Source organism: Rhinoraja longicauda, chromosome 28, assembly GCF_053455715.1.
Source record: "Rhinoraja longicauda isolate Sanriku21f chromosome 28, sRhiLon1.1, whole genome shotgun sequence".
Classification (NCBI taxonomy): Eukaryota; Metazoa; Chordata; class Chondrichthyes; order Rajiformes; family Arhynchobatidae; genus Rhinoraja; species Rhinoraja longicauda.
In genome coordinates, this window is record NC_135980.1 from 31,528,366 (window position 1) to 31,553,600 (window position 25,235).

The 25,235-nt window shown below is 48.8% G+C and overlaps 1 protein-coding gene across 1 annotated transcript in view; it reads right to left on the reverse strand.

Moving 5' to 3' along the window:
- LOC144607222 (retinol dehydrogenase 12-like) overlaps positions 1 to 21,751 on the reverse strand; it is a 73,677-nt gene extending 51,926 nt beyond the window's left edge. The window contains exon 1 of the mRNA XM_078423902.1: positions 21,664 to 21,751. Coding sequence (XP_078280028.1) covers positions 21,664 to 21,751 — 88 coding nt within the window. The remainder of the gene's footprint in view (positions 1 to 21,663) is intronic.
- Between the last annotated feature and the right edge of the window lie 3,484 nt (positions 21,752 to 25,235).

A 25,235-nucleotide genomic window follows, 5' to 3' on the forward strand; every position in this document is an offset into this window, starting at 1 on the left:
TGAAAGGTTGCATTACGCACCATATTATGAATTTTGATGTAAAATTCTGAATTTTGGACATCAAAATTATGAATTTGTAAAATCAAATGTCGGGAGGTCTGGGTATGGGCCAAACGCGGGCGGGCAGGTGGGACTTGTGTAGATGGGGCATGTTGGTCGGCTTGGGTAAGTTAGGCTGAAGGACCGTTTTCTGTGCTATATGTGTTTACGTCTATATTCTGCACTCTGGCATTTTTCTCTTTACACGAACTGTTCTACTTGTGCATGTTGTAAATGTACTCATGTGTAGCATGGGCTGTCTGGGTAGCATGCAAATGTCTTTGCCATATCTCAGCAACCCTGACACAAATAAACCAATATACTCTTTCTTACATAACAAAGAGTCTCTCCCTCTCCCTCTCCCTCTCCCTCTCCCTCTCCCTCTCCCTCTCCCTCTCCCTCTCCCTCTCCCTCTCCCTCTCCCTCTCTCCCTCTCTCTTTTTTTTTTTTTTTTTTTTTTTTTTCATTTTCAAAGACTTTATTCAGCACATTCACATGATACATCACATCAAAACCACATTCAAGGGTTACAAGTCATCAAATAGTCATTATAATACAATGTTGCCTTCATTATTTACAATGCTCTCAACCCCCCGCGGTGACCAGCGCCCACGGAAGGCCTCCATAGTCCCCGTGGTCTCCGCGTGTTCCCTCTCTAGGGTCACGCGCGCACGGACGTAGGCCCGGAAAAGGGGAAGGCAGCCGACTCTGGCAAGACCATCGACCGCCCGCTGCCTGGACCCGCGAATGGCCAACTTGGCCAGGCCCAAGAGCAAACCGACAGGGAGGTCCCACCCCCCCGAAAGACCCTCCCCACCCCCTGCCTTGTGTCCAAACACTAGAATCGTAGGACTAAAGTGTAACCAGAACTTGAGGAACAACCCCTTCAGATATTGGTACAGGGGCAGTAACCTCTCACATTCCATATAGACGTGGAACACGGTCTCTTCGTCACCGCAGAAAATACAGGCGGTCGGCGAGCCCGTGAACCGGCTCAACAGTTTATTACACACCACCGCTCTGTGCAACACTCTCCACCCCAGGTCCCCGATGTAAAGGGGAACAACTCCCTTATAGAGAGCCCCCCACTGAGGACCGTCCCCGTCTTCAGGTGGTAACACAGACCGCCAAGATGTATCAGGACGGTGTACGAAGACAAGGAGGTGTAGAATGTGCAGGAGCATTCTGTACAGTGTGCGTCTCTTCGCATCACGAAACGGCACGCTGGGCATCTCGGAAAGGCGGCTCAAGTTGTGCGGAGCCGGCGCCCGGGAGAGATCCCGGAGCCTAGGCCCGATGAGCAAATCTGACGGAGCGGGGGTAAGCTCAGTCAGAACCACTCTAGGCGCACGCCTCTCCTCGACACCCGCCATGACAGGGTGAGGACCGGCTACTCCCGCAGCCACGACGTCCCCCTCCCTTTGTGGAGCAACACGTCGGCTGAAAACAACCAAATTCCTCACTCTAAGCACGTCCCGATAGAAACTAGGCAGACCCCGTAAGGCGGGTCGACTGATGCCCGCCACCGGCAGCCGCAAAACCCCCCGTAGGCAACAACCCCGACGAAAAAAATACGTGGCCAGAGCGTGCCACCTGGGGGGGTTCTCCGTTTACATATACCTCCGCAGAGTCCTGAGACGGAGAGCCGCCACCTGGGTACGCACGCATACCAAGGACTGGCCGCCCTCCTCCAACGGGAGACTCAGGACTGCTGCGGTAACCCAATGCTTCCTATTTCCCCAGAAGAAGTCCACCAGCTTCTTCTGTAAAGTAGTTGCAAAGATGGAGGGCGGGACAAGAGTAGCCAGCCGGTACCACAACATGGAGGCCACCAGCTGGTTTATGACCAGCACCCTCCCCTGAAAGGAAAGGACTCCAAGCAGGCCTGACCAGCGTCCCAGCCGGGCGACGACTTTCATCTCCAGCTCCTGCCAGTTCGCCGGCCAGGCATCCTCAGTGGGACTCAGGTACACCCCCAGATAGAGGAGGTGCGTGGTGCTCCACGCATACATCGCCATCTCCTCCGGCAGGGAGTCTACCTGCCACTGACCCACTAATAGTCCAGAGCATTTACTCCAATTAATCCTGGCGGATGATGCAGCCGAGAAAGTCCTCTGGCATTCACGCATCCTCCGCAGGTCACCAGGGTCAGTGAACGTAAGGAGCACATCATCGGCATAGGCTGAAAGAACCACTTCCACCCCCGGACCTGGTAGAGCCAGGCCTGTCAGCTTCCTCCGAAGAAGACACAGGAATGGCTCTACACAGACCGAGTACAACTGACCGGACATGGGGCACCCCTGACGAACCCCCCTCCCAAAATGAATGGGAGCCAACAACACCCCATTAACCTTCACAAGACACTCCGCTGCAGCGTACAAGAGCCGGACCCTGGCTACAAAATGCGGTCCAAATCCGAACGCTTGCAGCGTCCCGAGTAGGTAGTCGTGGTCTACCCTGTCAAAAGCCTTCTCCTGATCAAGAGACAGGAAGGCTACTGACTGACCAGTGCCCTGAGATAGATAAATCAGGTCCCTAACCAGGTGGATGTTATCCTGAATGGACCGACCAGGGACTGTATAGGACTGGTCAGGGTGAATCAGTTGAGACAGCACAGAGCCTAGGCGATTTGCCATCGCCCGTGCAAAGATTTTGTACTCTGTACAGAGGAGAGAGACCGGGCGCCAGTTCTTCAACAGGCGGAGTTCACCCTTCTTGGGCAGCAGGACAACGACTGCTCTGCGCCACGAGAGGGGCATCTCCCCGGTCGCCAAGCTCTCCCCCAGAACCTTCATGTAATCACCCCCCAGGACATCCCAGAAGGCTCTAACAAATTCTACCGTCAACCCATCCAGCCCAGGGGACTTGCCCCTCCTGAGCTGGTACAGGGCACGTGTCAACTCCTCCAGTGATAAGGAGTCATCCAGAAGATCGAACGCTTCCCTATCTACAGTCGGTAGACCCTCCCACAGGACCCGCTGAGCCTCCCCGCTGCAACCATCTGCGGAGAACAGGGTCCCATAAAAGGACCGGACTAAAGCACTGATCCTCTCTGGATCTGTGACAGAGGAGCCATCATCCGCGAGCAGCTCTACGAGCTGTTTGCGGGCTCCCCGCCCCTTCTCCAGAGAGAAAAAGAAAGGTGACGCTCGGTCCAAATCGTGCAGCATTTGGACCCGCGACCTCACGTAAGCACCTCGGGACCGCTCAAGCAGCAGGTTCCTCAAGGCTTCCTTCTTCCCCTGAAACTCTCCCCATTCACAGGAGTCCTCACCAATCCGACCCAGGCGAGACTCCGCCCCCGATAGCTCCCTCTCGAGCCTCTCAACCGCTGAGTCCCGCCTTCCGGTCGACCCCCACGTATATTCCTTACAAAAGAGGCGGATGTGAGCTTTCCCCACATCCCACCACTGCCTAAGTGAAGAAAAGCTCCCCTGCCTCTCTCTCCACTTCACCCAACTCCGTCTGAATGACTCCCGGAAACACCGATCCTCCAGCAGCTTGTTATTGAAGTGCCAGTAAGCAGACCCAGCCCGCGTGCGCCCCGGATTGAAGTCCATGCGCACCAGACAGTGGTCCGAGCACGGCACCAGCCGCATTGAGGCCGCTGAGACACGGGAGACAAACGCACCGGAGATATACATTCGATCAATGCGGGAACCGCCCCCCTCAGACCTCCGCGAGAATGCGTTTGAGTCAGGGTGGAGGTTCCGCCATGCATCCACTAGCTCAAAGGAATCAAGCAAGCCTCTCAGTTTCTTTGCTACAGCAGGGGCACACTGAGTACCAGAACGATCTCGCACCTCAAGTGTGCAGTTGAAATCTCCCCCCAGAAAGACACACTCTCCTCTTTCAATAGTGCTCAACAGAGCAGTCACCTCCTGAAGTAGGCAGGCCTGCATCGTGCCACTGCTGGGGGCATACACGTTAATAAAATGCAACGGCATGCCATCCAGACTCACAGCCAGATAGAGCAAACGACCTGGCACCACTTCCTGCACCTTCAGGATCTCTGGCTGAAAAGTCGGGGCCAACAGAAAAGCCACCCCGCTCGAGTTTGTGCTGAGGTGGCTCATGTAAACCCCCCCTTCCCACTCCAGTCGCCAGGTGGGTTCGTCACCGACAACAGTGTGCGTCTCTTGCAGAAAACACACCGCGTATTTCCCCTCTCTCAGGACTTGTAAATGCTGAAATCTGCGAAAGCTCGCTCTACTGCCATTTAAATTTAATGTAACTACTGTGAATTTGCAAACACGTTGGAATTATTTCCTCACATTGCTCTTGATCACAGAACCATCCTCCTTGAGGAACTTTGAGAAATCCCCAAGCTGATGCCTCACAGACGCAGTAATATCACTATCCTTGCTGCCAAGGATGCTATCAAGATCCTCAATAAATCCTGGCAGCTCTCCCCACCGCCTCTTCGCTGTTTCCACTTTAGTCTTGTGACTTTTAGATGTTTTGAGAAAGTCCTGAATCTCACGGATAAGGGTTGCGTTAAACACAGCCCTGAAGTCTGGGCGCCCCGCCAACCCACTCACACCTGGAGCAGCAGCCTCCTCTGCACATCGCTCAAGGCCAGTGTCAGAGTCCGTGGGACTACAGCTTGCTGAAAGCTCACCCACCCCACTGCACAGGCCGAGCCCATCGCTCTCCCCCTCCTCCGGCATGACACCACCCCCAGGATCAATGCCGAGGGAGGGTCCCGATGCCTCTGACAGCAACAAGCTGTCCGGTAAAAGGCTAGGCTCCTGCACTCTCCCATCACACCCCACCTCTGGGTCTGGGGAAGAAAAAACAGCAGGCACCCCCGGGGTCCCAGGTGTTCTTGGAGTCTCCCCTACTACCTCAACCGATGAGGCATCACTCCCCTCATCACTTCCACTGGTTCTAATACAGAGCTCAGAGTGGTACGTTTGATCTCCCGCTCCTCCCCCCTCAGGCTGACTCTGCTCATCCCCCATCCCAGGGAGCACATTTCCAGGGGAGTCAAACCCATCGACCGGCGTGCCATCACCCTCAGAAGGCCCCTGAAACGAGGGGACCTCCTCCGACCCAGCGGACACACTCCCAGGGGCATCAACCCCGCTACCCGATGAGATGACTTCCACGGAAGGCCCCAGAGACGAGGGGGCCGCCACCAACCCAGAGGACACGGTTTCAGGGGAGGCGATCCCAGTAACTGGTCTGGTAACACCTGCAGAAGGTCCCTGAAACAGAGGCTCATCCTCCGGCCCACAAGTCACCAGTCCGTGGTCACCGCTCTCGACAGGGGTGGAAGGTCTCGAAATATCCGTCCCCCTTAATTTGGGCCCACGCTCATGCTCTTCCTCGCTTTCCGACAGCCTTCTTTTTGTCCCGGTGGCTATGGGAGGTGCGGTGACCTCCATAGAGGAAGGGTCCTCCACCTCCGCACCACCCGTTGCCCCCTTTCTACTCCCATGTTTGCTCCCACCTGCCCCCTTCCGGTTCACCTCAGCTCCTTGCTGAGCCAAACCAGGTGCGCCCTGGACTTCACTGGGCCCACTGGGCAGGAGCCCATCTGCTATTGATTGATTCCCTTGGAGGGGCTTATCCTTCTTCTTATCCTTATTCTTAGTCTTCCCCTTCTGCGTCACCCAACCTCCCTCCCCCCCTTCACCCTTCCCCTGCGCCTTGCCATCTACCACCTCCACAGGTTCAGGGTATGGGGGGGGGGGGGGCCCTCACTGCTCCGGGTCACCAAGGTAGTACTTGCAGCCTCTGATGGGTTGGCAGTGCCGTCCCGGGTTACCGAGACGGAGTCAGCAGCCCCAGCCGAGTCAGCAGTTCCACCCCGGGCCACCGAGGCTTGGAGGGCCGCCCCGGATGGGCCAGCACTGCATTCCTGGGCCCCTGCGTTAGAATTTCTCGCAGTGGCCCGGCTCCTGGGACACTCTCTACGGAGATGTCCAAACTCCTTGCACGCGTGACACTGTGCCTCTCCCCAGCTCCAGTACACGCGATTAGAGAGACCCTTATGCTCCACAGCGAAACTCCCCTCAGCACCCAACCCCACTTCCACCTTCATAAACACGCGCCTCTTGAAGCTCAGCACCCCTTTCTCATACGGGTCATTCCCGGGGTGCATGAGCCTAGTAAGCTTAGACCGCACCTCCCCAATCTTCATCAAGTGTGGAAGGATTTTTGCATCCCGGAGAAACGTGGGACAATTCCGTAGGAGAACCGATTTTACATTGGACACCCACGGTTCCACCTGTAGATGGACCCCCTCCACCGTGAGCCCCTTCTCCAACACTTGGGCCACATCCTTCCGGGACTTCAGTATCAACTGAACCTTCCCTCCTGCACTCTCGGAAGAGGCAATGACATCCCTCTTGAACAGATCATGCAAGCCCTTTGCAATTGCAGCCCTGCTCCACGTGAACCCGGTTTGAACCGAGATCCCGTAAATATCCCAGTCCAAGTCAACATGAGGCTCATCCACGAGTGGCCTCGAGGCCGCCGTCGAAGCCGCCACTGCGTAGCTCTGAACCTTAGGCCGAGCCCCCGCCTTCATGACAGTGGCACACCTCAGCTCCAGGGACAGCAGCACCTCAGCTCAAAAGCGATCCTCAGAGACAGTCACAGTCTGAATGAGCAGCAGTAGCAGTTTCCTCCAGCCAGAGAAAGGAAAGTCCCCAAGCTCACCTCCACAGTCCAGAGCAGCTTTTGGAAGGCTCTTCAAAGCCCTGACAGAAGCAAAAGATACCCTCTTCACGTTAAGCCCAGGCAACAGCACTGTGCAAAACGGTATTGGGGCAGAGAGTCGGTGCTATAAATGTCAAAGACACCGAAATCATTCCTACCCACGATCTCCAGGCACTCTTGGCAATCCGCCAGCCACGGCTGCTCCCACCGCGGTGCAGAGGAACTCAGGAATTCCACACGAAATGGAGAAATCCTTAAACAAAGGAAAGTTTCCACAGTCCGACGTTCGGTCAAACTATGAAATCTCACTGCAACTGTTCCTCCTCCTTCGACAAGAACCTTGAAAGGTTGCTTCAAAACTTCTCAGTCGCCGGAGCAGAGAAAAACACGACCTCTCTCTCTCTCTCTCTCTCTCTCTCTCTCTCTCTCTCTCTCTCTCTCTCTCTCTCTCTCTCTCTCTCTCTCTCTCTCTCTCTCTCTCTCTCTCTCCTGCTGAGTTACTCCAGCATTTTATGTCTATCTTCGATTTAAACTAGCATCTGCAGTTCCTTCCTACATACATACTTGTATATACATATGTGTGTGTGTATATATATATATATACACACACACATATACAACGCATATATGCCCTATATATACCCGTAGTCTATTGTCACGTGTACTGAGGTACAGTGAAAAGCTTTTTGTTGTGTACTAACCAGAAAGACCATACATGATTACAATCGAGCCATCCATCCACAGTGTACAGATACAGGAGACAGGGTCTGGCTAGTGTGCTACAATTAGTTTGATGTGATAATAAATCACACAATCACAATGTAATGAGGCATTGGTGTGAGGTGTTGACATTTGACCAGTGGTTGACCATGGCTTGGGCTTCCTGGGCGTGAGCCAGCCTGGGCTGACACATAAAGGTCCCTCGGCCACTTGGCCAGAGGACCTGGGTGGACTATTGCAAAGCCAGCAACTTCCCCTGGAGCCGGAATACTAATACACTGTTATCTCGCTCAGCATCACATGAATTGGGTCTCACACAAAATGACTGTTACCTTTGTGATCGGAAATTTAAGTCCGTCTGGAGAACCACACGCTTTCAAATGTGGATTTGTCAAGTGTGAAAGATTGTTGGCTGGGAAATGTCAGCTCAATTTCACAGGACGTGGGTGGGTATCGCCCCCAGTGGCGGGAGAGCTCATTCTCAGCGACCCTCTGCACTGGGGGGCTTGTCACAGGCTACCCGAGGACAGCAGACTGCTGCCCCCCAGGGCAAATTAAACGTTCAACCTATCATCCAAAATGGATGGGAGGCCATTAATCAATGGAATGACACCCGTGCCATTTGTATGCAGCGAACCCTCTCTCCCCATCAACACACGGACCAAGTCATGACCTACTATCAATCTCTCCACTGCCCATCGGACACAGTCATGTTAGCCGGGCAGAAGCATTTCCTGAAACTTGTGTTAAAGAAATTGAAAGCTCATCATTATACAATCGACAATATAATGGAGAATTTATATCGCTGGTATCAAAGGCATGAGACAGCTTGACAATGAAATGTGTTCCCATGGTTTGGGCTTCATCTAGAATTATTTGAAAGTGTGTGTTGAATTGGCCGCATGTTCTCTGGGTTTTTGCCATATAGTTAGTTGCAAGGCCATTATTCACCATCAACTGGGTCCTGACACTGCTGAATACTGAGGGGCTGGGATTTGTGTGATGAATGGTGGCGCAGCGGTAGAGTTGCTGCCTCCCAGCGCCGGGGTCCCGGGTTCGATCCTGACCACGGGTGCTGTCTGCACGGAGTTTGCACCTTCTCCCCGTGACCGCGTGGGTTTCTCCGGGTGTTTCATTTAATTTGGAGTGGAGCGGAGGAGGACTTCTTCTGAAGAAGGGTCTCGACCCGAAACATCGCCCATTCCTTCTCTCCCGAGATGCTGCCTGACCTGCTGAGTTACTCCAGCATTTTGTGAATAAATACCTAGTTTAATTTGGAGGTACATAGAAACATAGAAAATATGTGCAGCAGTAGGCCATTCAGCCCTTCGAGCCAGCACCGCCATTCAATACGATACAGCGTGGAAACAGGCCCTTCGGCCCACCGAGTCTGTGCTGACCAGCGACCGCTGGTTGGCTCAGACTCGGTGGGCCGAAGGGCCTGTTTCCACTGGCATGTGTTTCCCCTGTGAACCCTGTAACTAATGGAGAGAACAAAGTGTGATATCCCTGTGAAGACATCTTGCTTTCAAACAACATGGTCCCTCTTCATAGCTGCCTGCTTATCGAAGAGAAAGAATGCCTTTGCCACATTGCCAGAACACATCACATCCACTTCCACACAGGGAACTACTGCCTCACAGCGCCAAGGACACAGGTCCCATCCTGACCTCGAGTGCTGCCTGTACGGAGTTTGTACATTATTATCCTTGTGACCTGCCTGGGTTTTCTCCGGGTGCTCCGGTTTCCTCCCACACTCCAAGGACGTGCGTGTTTGTAGGTTAATTGGCTTCAGTAAAATTGGAAATTATCCCTCGTGTGTGCGTGTGTGTGTGTGTGTGGGATAGTGCTAGTGTGCGGGGATCGCTGGTCGGCACGCTCGGTGGGCCGAAGGGCCTGTTTCCATGCTGTATCTCTAAACGAAACCAAACCAAACCAACCCCTTTGCTAGAAGATTACAGATAACATCAAGTATGGTTCAACTGGGAATAACTGATAGAACTCTGTCATCTTTTAAGTTACAAGAGTATTCTGAATAATAATATTCTTTTGCTTGGCTTTGTCAGGAAACAATATCTGTGCTGTGGAGAGAGAAACTGAATGAATATTTCATGCCGATAAAATTTCCTTCATCGTTTCGAAATTAGTATTGAATTTCTTGGCTATTCGGCCCACAATTAAAGATAGTCTGAGGGTCTCCAATGAGGTAGATAGTAGCTCAGGACCGCTCTCTAGTTGGTGGTTGGATGGTTCAGTTGCCTGATAACCGCTGGGAAGGAAGTGTCCCTGAGTCGGGAGGTGTGTGCTTGGTGTAATCTTACTTTAGCAACTCTGTTCTCTTACCCCACCGGAGAAGTTTCCTTCGATACGATATGACACGACACGATAGGACTTTATTTATCCCAGGAGGGCAATTGAGGGAGTCTGGCAGCCAGTGGTAAGGTGACGAGAAACACTGGCCTTCCAAACAGCATTAATGGAAACGTGTACTAATTAACCTGATCTGATAAGGGGACTAGAGGTAAAAGAGCCATTAGGAGGCAGTGATCACAACATGATAAATTTTACTCTGCAAATGGAAAGGCAGAAGGGAAAATCGGAAGTGTCGGTATTACAGTATAGCAAAGGGGATTACAGAGGCATGAGGCGGGAGCTGGGCAAAATTGACTGGAAGGAGGCCCTAGCAGGGAAGACGGTAGAACAGCAATGGCAGGTATTCCTGGGAATAATGCAGAGGTTGCAGGATCAATTTATTCCAAAGAGGTGGAAAGACTCTAAGGGGAGTAAGAGACACCTGTGGCTGACAAGGGAAGTCAGGGACAGCATAAAAATTAAGGAGAGGAAGTATAACATAGCAAAGAAGAGTGGGAAGACAGAGGATTGGGACTCTTTTAAAGAGCAACAAAAGTTAACTAAAAAGGCAATACGGGGAGAAAAGATGAGGTACGAGGGTAAACTAGCCAATAATATAAAGGAGGATAGCAAAAGTTTTTTTAGGTACGTGAAGAGGAAAAAAATAGTCAAGGCAAATGTGGGTCCCTTGAAGACAGAAGCAGGGGAATTTATTATGGGGAACAAAGAAATGGCAGACGAGTTAAACCGTTACTTTGGATCTGTCTTCACTGAGGAAGATACACACAATCTCCCAAATGTTCTAGGGGCCGGAGAACCTAGGGTGATGGAGGAACTGAAGGAAATCCACATTAGGCAGGAAATGGTTTTGGATAGACTGATGGGACTGAAGGCTGATAAATCCCCAGGGCCTGATGGTCTGCATCCCAGAGTACTTAAGGAGGTGGCTCTAGAAATAGTGGAAGCACTGGAGATCATTTTTCAATGTTCTATAGATTCAGGATCAGTTCCTGTGGATTGGAGGATAGCAAATGTTATCCCACTTTTTAAGAAAGGAGGGAGAGAGAAAACGGGTAATTATAGACCAGTTAGTCTGACATCAGTGGTGGGGAAGATGCTGGAGTCAATTATAAAAGACGAAATTGCTGAGCATTTGGATAGCAGTAACGGGATCATTCCGAGTCAGCATGGATTTACGAAGGGGAAATCATGCTTGACAAATCTACTGGAATTTTTTGAGGATGTAACTAGGAAAATTGACAAGGGAGAGTCAGTGGATGTGGTGTACCTCGACTTTCAGAAAGCCTTCGACAAGGTCCCACATAGGAGATTAGTGGGCAAAATTAGGGCACATGGTATTGGGGGTAGGGTACTGACATGGATAGAAAATTGGTTGACAGGCAGAAAGCAAAGAGTGGGGATAAATGGGTCCCTTTCGGAATGGCAGGCAGTGACCAGTGGGGTACCGCAAGGTTCGGTGCTGGGACCCCAGCTATTTACGATATACATTAATGACTTAGACGAAGGGATTAAAAGTACCATTAGCAAATTTGCAGATGATACTAAGTTGGGGGGTAGTGTGAATTGTGAGGAAGATGCAATAAGGCTGCAGGGTGACTTGGACAGGTTGTGTGAGTGGGCGGATACATGGCAGATGCAGTTTAATGTAGATAAGTGTGAGGTTATTCACTTTGGAAGTAAGAATAGAAAGGCAGAGTATTATCTGAATGGTGTCAAGTTAGGAGGAGGGGGAGTTCAACGAGATCTGGGTGTCCTAGTGCATCAGTCAATGAAAGGAAGCATGCAGGTACAGCAGGCAGTGAAGAAAGCCAATGGAATGTTGGCCTTCGTAACAAGAGGAGTTGAGTATAGGAGCAAAGAGGTCCTTCTACAGTTGTACCGGGCCCTGGTGAGACCGCACCTGGAGTACTGTGTGCAGTTTTGGTCTCCAAATTTGAGGAAGGATATTCTTGCTATGGAGGGCGTGCAGCGTAGGTTCACTAGGTTAATTCCCGGAATGGCGGGACTGTCGTATGTTGAAAGGCTGGAGCGATTGGGCTTGTATACACTGGAATTTAGAAGGATGAGGGGGGATCTTATTGAAACATATAAGATAATTAGGGGATTGGACACATTAGAGGCAGATAACATGTTCCCAATGTTGGGGGAGTCCAGAACAAGGGGCCACAGTTTAAGAATAAGGGGTAGGCCATTTAGAATGGAGATGAGGAAGAACTTTTTCAGTCAGAGGGTGGTGAAGGTGTGGAATTCTCTGCCTCAGAAGGCAGTGGAGGCCAGTTCGTTGGATGCTTTCAAGAGAGAGCTGGATAGAGCTCTTAAGGATAGCGGAGTGAGGGGGTATGGGGAGAAGGCAGGAACGGGGTACTGATTGAGAGTGATCAGCCATGATCGCATTGAATGGCGGTGCTGGCTCGAAGGGCTGAATGGCCTACTCCTGCACCTATTGTCTATTGTCTAAGTACAATAAAAAGAAACTGCAAATGCCTCCACATCGGCTCCACTATACAGATGGGGGCAGTACTTTAGGCTTTGTGCAATTATTGTAAATATATTTGTCTGTTTGTTTTATATATATATATATATATACATATCTATAATTGTGTGTATATCTATGTGTGTGTGTGACTGTATATATATATATATACAAGAGAGAATTAGATTTAGCTCTTAGGGCTCGCGGAATCAAGGAATATGGGGGGAAAAGCAGGAACGGGGTACTGATTGTGGGTGATCAGCCATGATCATATTGAATGGCGGTGCTGGCTCGAAGGGCCGAACGGCCTCCTCCTGCACCTATTTTCTATGTTTCTATATATATATACACACACATACATGCATATACACACACACACACATATATTTTTGTGGTGTTTTCATAGTATTATGCTCACATATCTGTTGTGCGGCTGCAAGTGCGAATTGTATTGGTCCGTTTCAGGACACACCACTCTCCACTCTCTTGAATCTTGACTCTTCTACCAAAGATAGTCACAAACACCTGGAGTAAATTAGCAGGTCAGGCAGCATCACTGGAGAAAATGGACAGATGACGTTTCGGGTTGGGACCCCTCTCCAGACTGACAGGTGATGTTTCGGGTCGGTCTATAGAAGGGTCTCCACTCTGTGAAACGTCACCTATCCATGTTCTCCAGACATGCTGCCTGACCCGCTGAGTTACTCCAGCACTCTGTGAAACGTCACCTATCCATGTTCTCCAGACATGCTGCCTGACCCGCTGAGTTACTCCAGCACTCTGTGAAACGTCACCTATCCATGTTCTCCACAGATGCTGCCTGACCCGCTGAGTTACTCCAGCCTTTTCTGTCTATCCTTTGAGGAGGAGTGACTACTTGGTAGATGGCGGATGTGCAGAAGGGGTAGCATTAAATCCAGGGGTCGCTGTGTGGAGAGTTATTATTAGTGACTGGCTTTCAATAGGAAGGAAGATCATCTATTGATTGAACTCCCATTTCTGCAGTACATCACCGGCAGCTCTTCAGGGAATCCTGAAACACTTACTGCAGGATGTGCTGCCACAGTGGTTCAGTGTCCAGGGACAGGAGACCATGTTAACTCGGCAAGAGTAAGTGAGCTAATCCATCAACTGTTCCCAGGATGAGTTGCTGCCCGCAGGTTAAAGGCAACAACAACGAGACCCAGGTTTGGTGAAATAGATCACGGGATCGTCTGTAAGACGTACAGGTATGTAGGTTAATTGGCTGGGTAAATGTAAAAATTGTCCCAAGTGGGTGTAGGATAGTGTTAATGTACGGGGATCGCTGGGCGGCACGGACTTGGAGGGCCGAAAAGGCCTGTTTCCGGCTGTATATATATGATATGATGATATGATACCTGGGACCAGGTAGCGCAACATCTCACTTTAGTTTAGTTTAGAGATACAGCGCGGAAACAGGCCCTTCGGCCCACCGAGTCCGCACTGACCGGTGATCCCCGCACATTAACACTAACCTACACCCATTAGGGACAATTTTTACATTTACCAAGCCAGTTAACCTACAAACCTGCACGTCTTTGGAGTGTGGGAGGAAACTGAAGATCTCAGATAAAACCCACGTAGGTCATGGGGAGAATGTACAAACTCCGTACAGACAGCACCTGTAGTCGGGATGGAACCCGGGTCTCCGGCGCTGTGAGGCACCAACTCTACCGCTGCGCCACCGTGCCGCCCTTCCTGTAATTCAGTACCCTCTCATACATAGAAACGAGGTGCAGGAGGAGGCCATTTGGCCCTTCGGGGCAGCACCACCATTCATTGTGATCATGGCTGATCATACCACCCCCACCCACAGCCTGGTTAAATGCCCAGGCTCGCACAGGAGGACGGGGTTGAGAGGGAGTGATCGATCAGCCATGATTCAATGGGCGGAGTAGCCTCGATGGGCCGAATGGCCTCAGAAAATGACTCTGTGACTTCAGTGTGTGGAACCTAACCCCCAGGACTCCTCCGCTCTTAATGATAGTGGAGTCAGGGAGTATGGGGAGAAGGCAGGAACGGGGTACTGATTGTGAATGATCAGCCATGATCACATTGAATGGCGGTACTGGCTCGAGGGGCCGAATGGCCTCCTCCTGCACCTATTGTCTATTGTCAGGAGAGGGCGCCAAGTGTGGAAGAGAATTGGGTGAGTGGCAAAGTCACCTCATTGTTTGTAGCAGCAGGGGATTAGCAATAGGACCATGCCTGGAGAAGCCCCATATTGCACAGTCCTGACCTTGGCCAATTGACAGTACAGCAATGTCACATTGTTACCCCAGCACAGCTGCTCAGAGCTTTCTGATGAACTGCTGCATCCAATCTATTCAGATAATGCGCATTGTCACAGCATTGATTACACGAGCTCTGATTCATCGGCTAATTGATCGAGCCTTAGTGCTCATTAACAAAGTAAAGGGCAATAATTCCTTGGGCATCGTAGAAACATAGAAACAAGGTGCAGGAGGAGGCCATTCGGCCCTTCGAGCCAGCACCGCCATTCATTGTGATCATGGCTGATCATCCACAATCAGTACCCCGTGCCTGCCTTCTCCCCATATCCCTTGATTCCACTAGCCCCTAGAGCTCTATCTAACTCTCTTTTAAATCCATCCAGTGATTTGGCCTCCACTGCCCTCTGTGGCAGAGAATTCCACAAATTCACAATTCTCTGGGTGAAATAGTTCCTTCTCACCTCAGTTTTAAATGACCTCCCCTTTATTCTAAGACTGTGCCCCCTGGTTCTGGACTCCCCCAACATTGGGAACATTTTTCCTGCATCTAGCTCGTCCAGCCCTTCTATAATTTTATCTCATTGCATTTCACCAACAATATTCTGGAAAGAATACGTCAACAAACACAACAATTTAGCTGAAGATGGATATTTTTGGGTGACTGTCAGTACCACTCCCCCCCCCCCATGACACAGGTCCCCACAAACTACAACCTTGTTGTCACTGGACTCCTTGTTCACCTCCGTCCCCTCGATCACCTCTTGCAAGGAGTGGTTCAACTCCGTAGCCCACGATCCAGTCTCTAGTTTGAAGCATTGTTTTTCTCACCTTACGGCCGTGGCAACGATTCCTCTGTTTGACTGCAGCAGCACAAGGTATTTCTTCAAACACCGAGACGATGAGGGAACATCCATCGAAACGTCTGGAAAAGGCACTGGGACCATTGACAGCATCGTGGAGAATATCATGTTAACAGCTGTCACAGTTTAAGAATAAGGGGTCGGCCATTTAGGGCAAAGACGAGGAAAAACATTTTCACCCAGAGAGTTGTGAATCTGTGGAATTCTCTGCCACAGAAGGCAGTGGAGGCCAATTCACTGGATGTTTTCAAGAGAGAGTTAGATTTAGCTGTTGGGGCTAACGGAATTAAGGGATATGGGGAGAAGGCAGGAACGGGATACTGATTGTGGATGATCAGCCATGATCATATTGAATGGCGGTGCTGGCTCGAAGGGCCGAATGGCCTCCTCCTGCACCTATTGTCTATGTTTCTATGTAATAGTCAGGAACCTGCATGTTGTATTTTGATGCCAGTTCGGGTTGAATGTAGCTGTTCCTCCACCTTCCAATTATCGACAAACCCTGTAAATTATGTTCCACTTACAGAAACTGTTTCATTTTCTAGATGCTATTAAAAGATGTTTTAATGGTCCCTGAAATCAATTTCAAGGCAATTACATCATGTATATTTTTTAATTATGGAATATATTTTACTTTACAACGTACAAGAAAAATAATTAATTTTTAATGAGTTACAGTCTAGTTGTGTTATTTAATTGGTCTGAATCTCCAGCTTTGTATGAAATATATATATTGAGATCCTGTCATAGAGTCATAGGGTCACACGATGTGGAAACAGGCCCTTCAGCCCAACTTGCCCACACCGACTAACATGTCCCATCTACACAAGTCCCACCTGCCTGCATTTGGCCCATATCCCACTAAACCTATCCTATTCATGCACCTGTATAAATGTTTCATAAACATTGTGCTAGTACCTGCCTCACCTATCTCCTTCCATTCATCGACCACCCTTTGTGTAAAATGGTTACCCCTCCTGTTCCTATTAAATCTTTCCCCCCCTCACCTTAAACCTATGTCTCCTCGTTCTCAATTTCCCTACTCTGGGCAAGAGACTCTGTGCATCTACCCAATCTATTCCTCTCATGATTTTGTACACCTCTATAAGATCACCCCTTATCCTTCTGCGCTCCAAGAAATCAAGTCCTAGCCCGCCCAACCCCTTCCTGTAGCTCAGGCCCTCGAGTCCTGGCAACATCCTCGCAAATCTTCTCTACCCCCGTTCCAACTTGACAACATCTTTCCGACGAAATGGTGACCCAAACCGAACACAATACTCTAAGTGTGGCCTCACCAACATTTTGTATAACTGTAACACAACCTCCCAACACCTACACTCAATACTCTGAGTGATGAAGGCCAGAAAACTTAACGTTAATATTTAAAATGTTAATTACCAAATGTTCTTTCAAGATTGTCACCTTGCATTAACACCCCATACTTGCATATCAGGAGCCTTTGTTAGGCACTTGTATATCAAAGCCCTTCTCTGTTGCCCACGATGGTCGCATATGAAGATAGATGGTCCAGATGCCCTACATTATTGGGATTTATTGGCCTACAATGGACAACCACATTGTGAACTTCCCACCTCCCTCCTTACATTGAGTGAAGAGGAGCGGTGGACTAAGTGAGTTAACCTATGATTAGCGTTTGTCGGCACTGGGCCTGTACTCCCTCGAGTTTAGAAGAATGAGGGGAGACCTCGTTGATACATCTAGGACTAGAGGTCATATCCTCAGAATTAAAGGATATTCTTTTAAGAAGGAGACGAGGAGAAATTTCTTTAGTCAGAGGGTGGTGAATCTGTGGGATTCTTTGCCACAGAAGGCTGTGGAGGCCAAGTCAGTGGATATTTTTAAGGTAGAGATAGATAGAATCTTGATTAGTATGGGTGTCAGGATGGATATTATTTTTAACCAAAAGAGTTAAGCTACTAAATTACAGTGAATACTCTGTTGACTTGCCCAGGGAAAGAGTTATTTATGTGGCCAAGTAAGTCAAGTGTTATCAGTCTATTTTTGTGAGCACAAGGTGAAAATGAAAGAGAACAGAAGCTATTGAACATGGTAAAAGAGGTTGAGAACCTGGAGAATCAATGTCACAGGAAGAATTGGAAAATAACTGGCTTGCCAGAACAGATTCGACACTGAGCTGCATTGATTTCTCAGGAACCAGATCTGCCTTCGTTGCATAAATAGATTGAGAAACTAATTTCTAAACCGAGTGTTTATTTCACTCGCCTCATGTTGTTCCACAAGATGGTCAAACATCTACAAGTACAAAGATTGGTTGACCTCGGGAGAGGCCACGGTGGTCTAGCCGTAGCTGCTCTATTGGCCCGGGTTTGATCCTGACCTCCGGTATTGTCTTTGTGGAGTTTGCATGTTCTCCCTGTGACTGCGTCGGGATTTTGTCCGAGGTGTTCTGGTTTGCTCACACATGCCGACAATGTCTGGATTGGTAGGATAATTGCCTGCTGTAATTGGTCGTGATTGTGCAGGTAGATGGTAGCTCTCTGCATGAGTAGACACAAAATGCTGGAGTAACTCAGCGGGTCAGGCAGCATCTCTGGAGAGAAGGAATGGGTGACGATTCATGTCGAGACCCTTCTTCAGACTGATGTCAGGGGAGACAATAGACAATAGACAATAGGTGCAGGAGTAGGCCATTCAGCCCTTCGAGCCAGCACCGCCATTCAATGCGATCATGGCTGATCACTCTCAATCAGTACCCCGTTCCTGCCTTCTCCCCTCATCCTCCTGCGCTCCAAGGAATAAAGTCCCAGCCTGCTCTACCAGGCATCAGTTTCACAGCTCAATGCTAGCATTTATTTCAGAGAGCTAGAATACAAAAACAGAGATATAATGCTGAGGCTCTATAAGGCGCTGGTCAGGCCACATTTGGAATATTGTGAGCAATTCTGGGTCCCATATCTGAGGAAGGAAGTGCTGGCTCTGGAGAGGGTCCAGAGGAGGTTTACAAGAATGATCGCAGGAATGAGTGGGTTAACATGTGATGAGCGTTTGTCGGCATTGGGCCTACACTCGCTGGAGATTGGAAGGAGGGGGGGACCTCATGGAAGGTTATTGAATAGTGAAAGGCCTGGATAGAGTGGAGAGGATGTTTCCACTGGTGGGAGAGTCTAGGACCAGAGGGAATCAAAGGACGTTCCTTTAAAAAGGAGATGAGGAGGAATTTCTTTAGACAGAGGGTGGTGAATCTGTGGAATTCTTTGCCACAGAAGGCTGTGGAGGCCAAGTCACTGGATATATTTAAGGCAGAGATAGATAGATTCTTGATTACTATGGGTGTCAGGGGTTATGGGGAGAAGGCAGGAGAATGGGGTTAGGAGGGAGAGCTATCTCGTAATTGAATGGCGCAGTAGACTTGATGGGCCGAATGGCCTAATTCTAATCCTATCACATGACCTAATGACCTTTTTTCCCTCTCTTGCCACAGATCTATACCCTCTGGTTTTCGACTCCCCAACCCTGGGTAAAAGACTGACCATCCATTTTATCTAAGCCCCTTTTAATTTTGTAAACCACAATAAAGTCAGCCCTCAACTTCCTTTGTTCTTGGGAAAACAGCCTCAACCGATCCAATCTCTCTCAATCTCACGGTGGAGCAGCGGTAGAGTTGCTGCCTCACAGCGCCGGAGACCCGGGTTTGATCCCGACTATGGGTGCTGTCTGTACGGAGTTTGTACGTTCTCCCCGTGATCTGCGTGGGTTTTCTCCAAGATCTTTGTTTTCCTCCCACACTCCAAAGACGTGCAGGTTTGTAGGTTAATTGACTGGGTGTAGGATAGTGTTAATGTGCAGGGATCGCTGGTCGGCACGGACCCGGTGAGCCGAAGGGCCTGTTTCTGAGCTGTATCTCTAAACTAAACTGAATAACAAGCCCTCCAGACCTGGCAATACCTTTGTGAATCTCTTCTGCATCCTCGCTAGCTTGCTTGTGTTATTGTACTCGTACGGCGACCACAACTGTACGCAGTGTTACACATGTGGTCACCAACATCCTGTGCACTGTAAGATGCCGTTGCAACTCTTGTCATCAAAGCCCTGTCTGATGAAGCCTTTCTCACCACATTGTCTACCATGGATGTGTTCAAGAGAGAGTTAGATGTCACTCTTAGGGCTAACGGAATGAAGGGACATGGGGAGAAAGCAGGAACGGGGTACTGATTCTGGATGATCAGCCATGATCATATTGAATGGCCGTGCTGGCTCGAAGGGTTGAATAGCCTCCTCCTGCACCTATTTGTCTATGTTTCTATGTTTTACCTGTGTTGCTACATTCAGGGGACTATGTACGTGCAACTCACGGTGTGGGAAGTCACGTGCTGGTGTTGACGAGACTAGTCGGCTAATGGGAAGCAAAGAGTAGGCATCAATGGGTCTTATGTGCGTGGTGCAATGCGAGGCCCTGGGTCACGTTAATCCAGCTGAGTCCTCTCAGGAAGCGAAATGTTTCAATCAAATCCCCTCTTATTCTTCTCAACTCCAGCACACCAAAGCCTCGACTTTCAAAGCAGCCTGTTGCTCCCGGTATCAGCACGCTACACCTTGTTAGAACTGCTTCCAACACATCAATATCCTTTCTTAAATAAGAAAATCAATATTGTACACTGTGGTCTCACTGATACTCTGTACAACCGACGCACAGCATCCGAGTTTTGTATTCCTTTCTCTGGCAACAAATAATAGTATTCTGTTAGCGTTCTGCTGAGAAAAGCTGAGACTGACTTTCCCCTCCCCTCCCCCCACCAGCCCCCCAATCTTTGCCCATCCCCAGTCCTTTCCACTCATCACTTTAATTTCATGTTTCATGTATCTTGTGTTTTTATGATAATATATGGCGGATCAATTTCCCTCCTGGGATAATTAAAGTTCTATCGTATCATATCATATTCTACTTGTCCCTCAAATGCTGGCAATTGATATAAATAACTCGGATGAAGTCAGTGAAGGTGGGTGGGCAGACTTTGATGGTGACGTGAAGATATCAATTGTGAAGAGGACATAGGTAGACTATGTAGAGAAATGTGAATGGACAAAGGTTCTCGACCCGAAACGTCACCCATTCCTTCTCTCCAGAGATGCTGCCTGTCCCGCTGAGTTACTTCAGCACTCTGTGAAACGTCACCTATCCATGTTCTCCACAGATGCTGCCTGACCCGCTGAGTTACCACCATCTGCCCAGGCATGGAGCAATGCTACAGTTTCACAGGGACATTAATGCAGTAACACAACACTCAGATACAGAATGATCAATAACACAATAAATTCTCCAATCTCTCCTCGTAACTCATGCCCTTCAGACCCGGCAAGATCCCTGTGAATATGGACACAAAATGCAAAATGTCCTTAATCTTTTCTAAATTAATCTGGAATTTCTTGGTTATTCAGTCCACAATTAAAGATAGCCCGAGGGCCTCCAATGAGGTAGATGCTAGATAGACACAAAAAGCTGGAGCAACTCAGCGGGCCAGGCAGCATCTCTGGAGAGAAGGAATGGGTGATGTTTCAGATCGAGTCCCTTCTTCAGAACCTTATCCTTAATATCCTTTGTGAGTCTCTTCTGCACCCTCTCTAGTGTACTTGTGTTATTGTTCTCGTACGGTGACCACGACTGTACGCAGTGTTCCACATGTGGTCACCAACATCTGTACTGTAAGGTGCCATTGCAACTCTTGTCATCAATGCCCTGTCTAATGAAGGCAAGCATGTACAAGCCTTCATCAGTGGTATTGAAAAACAATAGAACCTCAGTAATTAAAATTGCTTTCAAACATCAAAATTAGGCGGCACGGTAGCACAGCGCCAGAGACCCGGGTTCCATCCCTACTACGGGTGCTGTCTGTACGGAGGTTGTACGTTCCCCCCGTGACCTGCGTGGGTTTTCTCCGAGATCTTCGGTTTCATCCCACACTCCAAAGACATACTGGTTTGTAGGCTAATTGGCTTGGTATAAATGTAAGTTGCCCTTACTGTGTGTAGGGTAGTGTTAATGTGTGGGGATCGCTGGTCGGTGTGGACTCGATGGGCCGAAGGGCCTGTTTTCGCACTGTGTCTAAACTAAAGTAAACTGAACTAAAGTATGTAGAGATTGAGAATCGATTTGACGCAGGTAATGAATATGCAACATATTCATCTGATCACCCCTAACTCTGTTTCCCTTCTCACTGTTCTTCGCACCCTGGTGTGCTGAGTATTTACGGGACTTTCTCGTTATGTACTAAGTATCACCAGCGTTATAACAAACCGTAAGGTCTGTGATCAGTAAGTGCTTCCAGCAAAGTGGAGTTGTCATTCCCAGTGCCAGGAACACCAGGCTCGTGTTTGTCTGCCATGTTAAAGCTGCCTGCACTGATTTAACACCATGTGCTAAAATGGGGCTTTAGACTTTTCCAAACTACCTGTAAAGCACGTCTCACTGCCCTCTCTAGTAGTTTAATAGATACTCGTATTTCACACAATGCTACACACTATAACTTGGATTTGTAATTTAGTTTAGTTTAGAGAATAGACAATGGGTGCAGGAGGAGGCCATTCGGCCCTTTGAGCCAGCCCCGCCATTCAATGTGATCATGGCTGATCATTCTCAAACAGTACCCTGTTCCTGCCTTCTCCCCATACCCCCTGCAGCACGGAAACAGGCCCTTTGGCCCACTGAGTCCGCACCGACTAACGATCCCCGCACACTAACACTACCCTACTACTAGGAACAATGTTTGCCGAAGCTAACTAGCTTACAAACTTGAACGTCTTTGGAGGGGGGAGGGAGGGGAGGGAAACTAGAGATCTCGGAGAAAACCCACGCAGGTCACGGGGAGAATGTACAAACTCCGTACAGACAGCACCGGGAACCAGGATGGAACCCGGGTTTCTGGCGCTGTGAGACAACAACTCTACCGCTGCGCCACTGTGCCACCCCTAAATTGAAGATAATACTGAAAGTATTGGTGCTCACTATTATTAACACATAGCAGCTTCCAGAGACGGCCTGTGTGGAGTTCCAAACGCCTCTCCCCACTAATAGCTTCACTACATTGATGACTCCAGTAGACTCTGTCTTAAATTACATGAACAGCATGTTGCAATATCCACTCACATATTGCCCATTAAACATTTGTGATCTAGTTATGCTGGTGCACTTAAGCGTAAATGAGTTTTTAATGTTGCGGTAGAATGAGATGCCAGTCTAACTCATCTAATATCTAATCCAATCCTGAAACGTCACCTATCCATGTTCACCAGAGATGCTGCCTGACCCGCTGAGTTACTCCAGCACTCTGTGAAACGTCACCTATCCATGTTCTCCAGAGATGCTGCCTGACCCGCTGAGTTACTCCAGCACTCTGTGAAACGTCACCTATCCATGTTCTCCAGAGATGCTGCCTGACCCGCTGAGTTACTCCAGCACTCTGTGAAACGTCACCTATCCATGTTCTCCAGAGATGCTGCCTGACCCGCTGAGTTACTCCAGCACTTTGTGTCTATCTTTAATCTAATTTCAGTGTTGCTGGTTGAAGAATAGTCTTTTAGATAGTTATGGAGCCAGAGTCATAGAACCAATTTGTCCATGTCGACCGACTTGGCTAACCAAGCTAATCCCGCATGCCTCTGCCTGCCCCTTAACTCTCCAAATCTTTCCTATCCATTCACCTGCCCAAGTGTCATTTCAATGCCATGATTGTCCTCATCTCTGCCACCTCCTCTGGCAGCTTGTTCCACGTACACACCATCCAGTGTGTGGACAAGCTGCCCCTCAGGTTCCCACTACACACTCACCAAGGTCCAAGGACTTTTCACAACCAACTGATCAGGTAGTCAAGTGAAGTCAAGTCAATTTTATTTGTCTAGCACATTTAAAAACAACCCACGTTGACCAAAGTGCTGTACATCAGTTCAGGTACTAAGAACGAACATACAATGGCACACAAACATAACAGCACATACATAAACAGTTCACAGCGCCCCCTCAGAGGGCCTCAAACGCTAGGGAGTAGAAATAGGTTTTGAGCCTGGACTTAAAGAGATAGATAGATAAATAGGTAGGTAGATAGAGTCTTGACCAAGTGACCTTGCTGGCACATTAGATTACAGACACCACTCAAGTTCTGTGCAGCTGGAAGTCTCAGATCAGAGCATTGTGAAGAGAATGCCCAGTTGTAATTACCTCTCCACAAGAACGTCATCTATTGCCATGGCAAAGAGGAAACAAACCTTCATGGAAACAGCTTTGAAGAGCTGTGTGTTGTCTATTTTGACAAGTTTGCTTAATTAAAACCAGGTTGAAGATAATTTACAAAAAGAAGCGGGAACTGACATTTTATTGTGGGTTTGCATCTGATACAGTCACAACTGGATGTAAAACTGTGGCACGCAATGCCTGAACTAAAGCGGGCGCTGCCAATACGAATGGGGGCAACCTTTAAATAACCTGTTTGTTTTTGTGCATTGATGAACTCACATCAATTTCTGAGCTGTGTTAGTTTTCCAGTAAAAACATTTGCGGAGTTGTAATTGGAGTTATCCATTCTGCGGCTCAATACTAAACGTGTCCCACGATTGATCCGACAGACTTTGATGACATTCTGTTAATTATGTTCAGGATGACAGAGTTTGATCAGATTTTAATATCAGGTAGATCGATCCGGAAATTACTTTAATCAGGGTCACGGAGGAATTTGAATGAAGGCACCAATCCATTCACGCAATGTCATTAAAAGGTTGCCCGTCCTTGTTTGGCCTTGCTAAATATTGCCAGGTCAATTGACAACCACTCTCGTGGCACCAGGAGAATACTGATAGAGGGAACTAGCATTGCTAATCAGCTCAGTTAGGGTGTGAATCAATGATGCTAATGGAAGATTAAAGATGATTCTGATGATACAAACACTTCCATTTTCCATAGTGGTTTAGTTTTTTCCTGTGGAAACTAACAAGCAGCACTCTTGTACATTTTCCCATCCACATAGTGACTACTCCGCCACATCCTCCACACTCACAAGCACTGTTTGTTCACATTGTGCCGTCAAATCCACCCATTTCATCCTTTGTACAAACACTCCGACAACTCACTGTTTACCCGAACACTCCTTGTGTTTCATTTTACAGTTATCTAAATACTGCCCGTTCAGTTTGATCTGTACAGTCACTCAAACACGGTCTAATCACTCAAACACGGTCTAATCACTCAAACACGGTCTAATCACTCAAACACGGTCTAATCACTCAAACACGGTCTAATCACTCAAACACGGTCTAATCACTCAAAGCCTAGATCCGGGTGCTCACAATAGACTCCTGAATAAATGTGTTTGACATCATTGGAACACAATGATGCAACATTCTCAGGACTAGAGGGTCTGAGCAACAGGGAGAGGTTGAGCAGGCTGGGTCCCTATTCCTTGGAGCGCAGGAGGATGAGGGGTGATCTGACAGAGGTGTATCAAATCATGAGAGGAATAGATCGGGTAGATGCACAGAGTCTCTTGCCCAGAGTAGGGGAATCGAGGACCAGAGAACATAGGCTTTAAGTGAGGGGGGGAAAGATTTAATAGAAACCTGAGGGGTAACTTTTTCATGCAAAGGGTGGTGAGTGTATGGAACAAACTGCCAGATGAGGTAGTTGAGGCTGGGACTATCGCAATGCTAGCTGGCGTGTCCTGCCCCCTCCCCTGACATCAGTCTGAAGAAGGGTCTCGACCCGAAACGTCACCCATTCCTTCTCTCCCGAGATGCTGCCTGACCCGCTGCGTTACTCCAGTATTTTGTGTCGACCTTCTAGGTCTTTGTTTCTACAAACTCTCCCAAAACATTGTTTAAACA